This window comes from Penaeus vannamei, chromosome 21 (assembly GCF_042767895.1).
Source record: "Penaeus vannamei isolate JL-2024 chromosome 21, ASM4276789v1, whole genome shotgun sequence".
Classification (NCBI taxonomy): Eukaryota; Metazoa; Arthropoda; class Malacostraca; order Decapoda; family Penaeidae; genus Penaeus; species Penaeus vannamei.
The window spans coordinates 6,604,159-6,611,658 of record NC_091569.1 but is presented as its reverse complement, the minus strand read 5'-3'; the positions used below and the strand labels follow the sequence as shown (position 1 = coordinate 6,611,658).

The following is a 7,500-nucleotide window of genomic DNA, read 5'->3' as shown; positions in this document are numbered from 1 at the left end:
CTCTCTCTCTCTCTCTCTCTCTCTCTCTCTCTCTCTCTCTCTCTCTCTCTCTCTCTCTCTCTCTCTCTCTCTCTCTCTCTCTCTCTCTCTCTCTCCCTCTCTCTCTCTCTCCCTCTCTCCCTCCCTCCCTCCCTCTCTCTCTCCCTCTCCCTCTCCCTCTCTCCTCCTTTCCCTATCTCTCTCTCTCTCTCTCCCACTCTTTCCCCTCCCCCCCCTCTCTCTCTCTCCCACTCTTCCCTCCCTCTCTCTCTCTCTCTCTCTCTCTCTCTCTCTCTCTCTCTCTCTCTCTCTCTCTCTCTCTCTCTCTCTCTCTCTCTCTCTCTCTCTCTCCCCCCCCACTCTTTCCCTCTTTCTCCTCTCTCTCTCTCTCTCTCTCTCTCTCTCTCCCTCTCTCTCTCTTCCTCTCTCTCTCTCTGTCTGACTCTCTCTCTCTCTCTCTCTCTCTCCCTCTCTCTCTCTCTCTGTTATGCGTGAGTCCCAACCCCCTAAATATTCTAAGCTTCTCCCTCACTCATACCCCAACATTCCATCCCATCCTCAAATGACCCCCTTGAGCCCAAATGACCCCGTTGACCTCAAACGATCCCCTTGACCCCAAACGACCCCCTTGACCCCTTGACCCCTAACGACCCTCTAATTTTATTCATTCTCTCGCCCCCCACAGGTGTGTTGTTCAGCATAGAGGTAACCAGCGTGTACTTCGCCGTCAGGAACTACTGGCGTGGCTTCTTCGCCGCTGTGTGTGGGGCCATGATGTTCCGTCTCCTGGCTGTGTGGTTCAACGATGAGGGTGAGTGTCTTTAGGAGGAAGGATTGGGTGGTTTATGGGTAGTTGGTGGGTTTAATTAGCTTTGGGATGATTGGGGGTATTTGGTATAGGTAGGATTAAGTGTTTAGTGTTGTGGTAGTTGGTTGTTTAGGAGTGTGATAACTGAGGCGGGAGGATTGGGTGGTTTATGGGTAGTTGGTGGGTTTAATTAGCTTTGGGATGATTGGGGTGCTTAGTTGTGATTAGGTGTTCAGTGTTGTGGTATTTGGTTGTTTAGGAGTGTGATAACTGAGGCGGAAGGATTGGGTGTTTCAAGTGTAGGTGTTGAGTTAATTTTGATAATTAATTTTAATTTTAATAGTAATTGATTAATTTTATTATAATTAATTGATAAATATTAATAAATATTAATAATTGATAATAATAAATGATTAATTAATTAGTAATAGTTAAGCATTGGGATGATTGGAGGTACTTAGTTGTGATTAGGTGTTTAGTATTGTGTAGTGTTTGGTTATTTAGGAGTGTGATAACTGTGTTTATTAGAGTCGTGATTGGATGTTTAGCGTTGCGGTGGTTAGGGACTTAGGGTAATAGTAATTAGGTGTGTCGTATTGGCATTAGTTGGGTTATTTTGATGATAATTAGGTATTTTATGTAGGTGTTCGTAACATATTTTGGTATAGCAGTGATGGGCCATTTGATATAGGTGTTATTAGTCTAATCAGTAAAGTGGTAATTTGGTAATTGGCGCACTTGATGAAAGAAAATAAAAAAAGGAGCAAGAACCAACTGAAGAGACAGCGGAAAGAACCGAAGTAGGATACAAGATACAGAGATAAGACGGAAAATATGAATTTCTACAACTGAAGGAGAAAAAAATATGAATTACAACAACTGAAGGAGAAAAAATATATATATATACATATATGATCATGTCACGGACAGTTCATCTTGTTTGACAGCCGCTGCATGCTCGTCGAGGAACATGCATTCTCATAGTCAACTGGGAGTGCATGACTGGGCGCTAACCCGGGGCCTTGCTATTGTAAAGCCAGTTTTCTACCATTGAGCTCATGCCCACTCATTTACAACTATCGTAATTTACTTAGAGGTTGACTGGTGGACAGAAACGCAGAAAATATGATGTGTAGTCCGCCTACTGCCACTGTGAGAGCGCTTGCGAAAGGTGGCCTTGGTCGAGAAGGTCCCATAAAGGTGCTGTTACACTAGCACTTTTTCCGACAGTTTTTTGACAATTTTATTTAACATAGATACAAATATTCTAGAATATAGCTCTTGATTTGAGTATGCTTGGCTGAAAAAAGTTGACGGAAAAATTTTCAGACGGAAATGACCATTGTCGTCTGACTAGAAAATCGACAATTCTCTCAAAAATGGATAAAATTTCAGATTTTTTTTTTTTTTTATGACGGAAAAAGTGCTAGTGTGACAGCACCTTAAGCGTGGAGAGCGCGTAGACCACGTGTCCTTGAGCTTCCCTCCCAGCTGGAAATAGTCTTGTATGCATTTCCCGTAATTCCTTATCGTATTATTAATTTTCTAATCAACACCGACGACCCACTTAGAAGGGTGAATAAGGCAAACCCAAAAATTAGACCAATAATAAGGTAAAACAGAAGCATTACAGGCTTGAAGGTGTTCCTGTAGGCTGGGCCAAGACGTCTCGAGAAAGCGAGAAACAGCGGAAGGATCTTGAAACATCAAAACAAGACGTTTATTTACCAAGCGAGACAGCGAAGAGGAGAATAGGAAAGGGGGAAACACAAGAGAAAGAAATTTGAAAGATTCTAGATGGAAATGGGTTTGCGAGAATGGGAGAGGATGGAAGAGCCCGAGGTTGCAGAGGAAGGCGCTCTTGTGAGGGACTGTCCGCCATGGAGTTTGCACAGTGCGAAAAGCAGGTGGAATACTTAGATGAAAGAGGAAAATTAGTCTCTGTCTCTCTATGTATCGATCTCTTTCTTTCTTTCTTTCTTTCTCTCTTTCTCTGTCTCCCTCTCTATCTCTCTATCTATCCCCTCTCTCTCTCTCTCTCTCTCTCTCTCTCTCTCTCTCTCTCTCTCAGCCTCTTAAGTGCAGGAATTACGGAAATACTACTTTCCCTTCAAAATACAGGACTCAAAAACATTCAAGAAATTTGAACGTGCTAATTAGCTCTGCAATTTAACCGTTTTAACCGTTAAGCTTTCAAATAACATAATCCTAAAAAAAAAAAAAAATGCATCTCACGAGAGAAAATACCCTAATTGCCTCTAGATGTAAAAAAGCCACAAATTATTATATTTTTGAGTGCGTAAAAAAATCACTTAAGAGCAAGAACCCTCTTGATGGCGCTTCACAGAGCTTCCTGATGTATATGTGACATAATTTTCTCGTGAGGAAAAACAAATGATTCAGCTGCCTTATTTTTTTCAATCTTGGTCTGGTGTGATGGCGAAGTAAATCATCAAGAATGTGTAATGACTTAGAGAGAAATGAAGATGAGGATTTTAGCAGAACAGACGAGGGTTTATAAAGGAAAACGTGAATTGCGCGGGAATCGTTGTTTCTCTTTCTCTTTCTCTTTCTCTTTCTCTTTCTCTTTCTCTTTCTCTCTCTTTCTCTTTCTCTTTCTCTCTCTTTCTTTCTTTCTCTTTCTCCCTCTGTTTCTTTTTCTTTCTTTCTCTTTCTCTGTTTCTCTCTCTCTTTCTCTTTTTCTTTTTCTTTCTCTTTCTCCCTCTCTCTCTCTCTTTTTCTCCTTTATGGGCCGATGATGAGCGATGTTAATTCGACAATTTTCATTTAGGCTCGTTTTCTCCTCCCTCTTGTGAATGCAGATGACAAACCTGAACGAAAATTTAGGACTACAAAAAAATAGTTGATAAATGGTGAAAAGAAAAAGAAAATCAAAGCAAAAAAGAAGAAAATAAGATCACGAAATTTGTTTCCCCGTTGCATTTCTCCTGTCAGTTCTCAGGGGCCGGAGGGGGTTGCCAGACGCCGCTAGACGAGAGGGGGGCAAGTTTATGAGCGAGTCAACATCACAATAATTAACTCTTAAGGTGTTGCCAGGAATCCACGGGTATATATTCTCCCGCCTGAGCACTTTGGATTTTTTTATGGATGTTTATGGAGCAAATAACGTTAAAATCGAGCATGGCGGAGGGCTGCTGGTGTAGCACGAGTAATAGAATTATGCGCAATTATGGTGAGGGAATATGGTATGGTAGTCTATGTTTATGGTGAAAAAATGTGATTATGGTGATGGGAGGGGTAGTTATGGTGCAGATGGTGTCGTTAGTAGGACTAATTCTCTCGGTTATGTTAGTGTTGACATGAGTTAACCTAATATCCCATAGAGATAATGACGTCACGACAGTTTGAAATTGATGGAATATGTCAATTGAAGTTCATTGTTTGTTTACTTTTTTATTTCAGTGTTTAATATTAGTTGTAGATATTCACTTCTTTTTGTGGTATGTACGTATCGTAGAATTTGTTTATTCTCATTAGTTATTCGTCTGTAGATAATTATTATTCTTAGTCATATATCTCTTTTTTTCCAACAAACCAGAATAAATTAGGAAATATTTATGTAATAATACCATAACCAGTATTCCAGGCAACCATCGCCCAGATTATTACAATTTACTCTAGTATTTTCTCTCTCTTCCTTCTTCCTTCCCTTTTCCGTCTATCCTCCCTCCTCTTATTTATCATTAGCTACGTTGACGCCGCTGTTTCGGACGACCTTCAAAGTGGACATACCATTTGACCCTCAAGAGCTGTTCGTCTTTTCCCTGATTGGGTAAGACAAGCACGCATCGAGAGAGAGAGCGGCCGCCACGTGGTCGTTTCCCGTTTTCTGTTATGCTTGTTTACAGAGTTGCGTTTTCTATTTTACTGGAATTTACCCTTATTTTTCTCCCTTTAACTGTTATTATTGTTTAAATCTTGTTTTGCATTTATTGGAAATCCTCTTCCTTGTAGGCATAGCCAGGAATTATGAAGAGAAGATGGAATATTTTTTAAAATCTTGTGTTGTATATTGGATTATTCGAGTCAGTGGAGAACTGTTTAATAATATTAGATTATTAGAGTTCATAAATCTAAAGGGAGGGGTTAGTGCCTCCTGCGCCTAATGCCCCCTCCCCCCCACTCTGGCTATGTCACCCCCCCCCATTCTGGCTGTGTCACTCCTCCCGCCCCCTCTGGCTATGTCACCGCTCCCCCCCACTCAGGCTATGTCACCTCCCCCCCTCCCACTTTGATTTAATGGGACGGCGTGTTCCCTGCTTTCTACGTGCGCATTTGTATCTTTTTTTAAGGCTTTGCTGAAGACCGCGAGTGGGTGGAGAGTATTTTGGTTTATGTAGAGTAGATAATATTTCCGTATTGTTATTTTTTTAAATTTGCTTTCGAATTCTATCTTTCTAACTTCTGTGAGATTCCGGTTTTTTTTTTTTCATTTGCTTTCGAATTCTATCTTCCTAACTTCTGTGAGATTTCGCTTTCTCGCTGTTTATCTACCTCCTTTCCTCTCTACCTTCCTCCCTCCCTTTCTCCCTCTTTTTTTTCTCTCTCTCTCCTCTCCCCCTCTCCTTCCTCAATTCCTCAGCTTCCCCGAACAATGCCACCTGAAACATCGAACTCGTGAACCATCTGTTGGAATAACCGTTTTGCAAAATGTCTTAACTCACCTTTTTATTCCAGCCTGGCGCTTTTGGCAGAGAGGGAGGTGCATTTTTTTTCTCTCTCCATTTTTACCCATACCTCCTCCTCTTCGTCTTCTTCCTACTTCTCCTCTTCTCCCATTTTGAATTCCCTTCTCTCACCCTCCCTCTCCCTTACTTTGTTCCCTTCCTCCGTCTCCTAATCTTCTCTTCCTCCATTTGCCCCTCCCCCCATTCTTCTCTTTTTTCTCCTATTGCTGTATCCCTTTTTTCTCTCTTACCCTCTCCACCCCTCCTCCCTGATATTTCCCTTTTCCCCTCCCTCCGCTTCTTCCCCTACACCCCAACTTCTTCCCTCTAATTCATACCCCACCACACCCCCAAATTTTCACCCCTTCCTCCCCCAAACCCCTAATTTCTCCCCCCCCCCCCTTGTCGCCGCTCACTCACCCCAAAGCCACGTTTTCTGCTTCCCCCTTTCCCCAGAAACTCTGACGGCGCTGTTCAAGACCAACTTCAAGGTGGGGTATCCGTTCGACCCCCAGGAGCTCTTCGTCTTTGCGCTCATCGGGTAAGGAGGCACAGAGCCGGTCCTCGTCCTTTTATGCGGCGGTTCGGGTTACGCTGTTTTTTGTTGTTGTTGTTGTTTTTATTGATTTTATTATTGTTGGTTTTATGATTATTCGTATATATCATGTTATTGTATTATTATTGTTATTATCATTATTATTATTATTATTATTATGAGTAGGACTAGTAGTATTGCTGCTATTGTAATTTTACTTTTTTTCTTTTTTTTCTTTGAGTTTTGGGTTGGGTGTTCTTTGTATTCTATATTGTTATCATTATTCTCTTTATTTCATTTCCTTTTTTCTTCTTAGTGTTCCTTATTTCTTTCATTAGTATTATTCTTTTGTTTTTGTTTTTGCTTTCATTTTTTTTCTTCATAGCGCTTAGTCAAAGTAGGGACTCTAATTTTAAGTTTTGCCCTATTTGTTATTAGGGACTTTTTCATTTTTGTCTTTATATTATTAGTCGTTAGTGTTTTGGTTAAGGTGGACTATTCGTTTTTTCTTCGTTTTTAAAGGTGCTACGTTGATGGCTCTATTTCATTATTAGTAACTATTTTTTTTCTTGTGCGCGTTCGTACTTATGGTTATTATTGTGAAGATGCAGATGTGTGTGTGTGTGTGTTTCTGTTTCTGTGCAAATATATATATTTATTTGTTTTTTTAGGAAATAGACCTAGTCGTACAGTAGATCTCGTTACAGGTAAGCCAATAGTTCCTCATGTTAGTCTTACTGCACAGAATACTTCCACTTACTCAGAACAAAAAATACGGATCAAGTTATTTTACCATCACGCTTTTGTGTACTTCAGTAGTTTGGTGCAGTTTGTTATGTTTTTTTTTACCCTTTACCCTGACCTCTATGCTTGGGCCTGTGTGATGTGTTATAATACGTGAATGTTTGATATTGTTTTCGTGTGTTTTATATTGAAATGTTTCCTTTTTTTTAATTGATTGTTGTCTATGTGGTGTATGTAAAGTTCTCTTTCAGGTGGTTAGAAGTATTGGGTAAATGTAGAGAGTTGTGTGTATATATTGTTTTTTTTTATACTATTTCTAGTGTTTTGTCTGTTTTCAATTACTTTTTCGTAATCTTATAGTTCTTTTATGTTCCCTTTGTATTTTCAATCTCCTCTCTCTCTCTCTCTCTCTCTCTCTCTCTCTCTCTCTCTCTCTCTCTCTCTCTCTCTCTCTCTCTCTCTCTCTCCTCTCTCCTCCCTCCCCCCTCCCTCCCTCCCTCCCTCTCTCCCTCTCTCCCTCTCTCCCTCTCTCCCTCTCTCCCTCCCTCCCTCTCCCTCTCTCCCATTCTCTTTTTTTCTTATAATTGTACCAAGTGGCATTGTATTGTTTATTTTGCCAAAGCGCCAAAATTTCCCAATAGCAGTTAAAATAAGAATGTGACGGTGCAAGGAGGGTCTGAGGCACTCCATTCATCTTATACATATGTATACATGTATATATGCGTGTGTGTGTGTGTGTGTGTGTG

At 40.7% G+C, this 7,500-nt stretch overlaps 1 protein-coding gene across 6 annotated transcripts in view; it reads left to right on the top strand.

Moving 5' to 3' along the window:
- Window positions 1–7,500, top strand: part of LOC113803553 (chloride channel protein 2-like) — a 219,929-nt gene that overhangs the window by 180,067 nt on the left and 32,362 nt on the right. For 5 of the 6 annotated variants that reach the window (XM_070135803.1, XM_070135804.1, XM_070135799.1 and 2 more), the window contains 2 exons: window positions 665–790; window positions 5,932–6,016. In XM_070135803.1, coding sequence (XP_069991904.1) covers window positions 665–790; window positions 5,932–6,016 — 211 coding nt within the window. Of the gene's footprint in view, window positions 1–664; window positions 791–4,495; window positions 4,581–5,931; window positions 6,017–7,500 lie in introns of all 6 variants that reach the window. The other variant, XM_070135800.1, reaches the window with a different exon arrangement.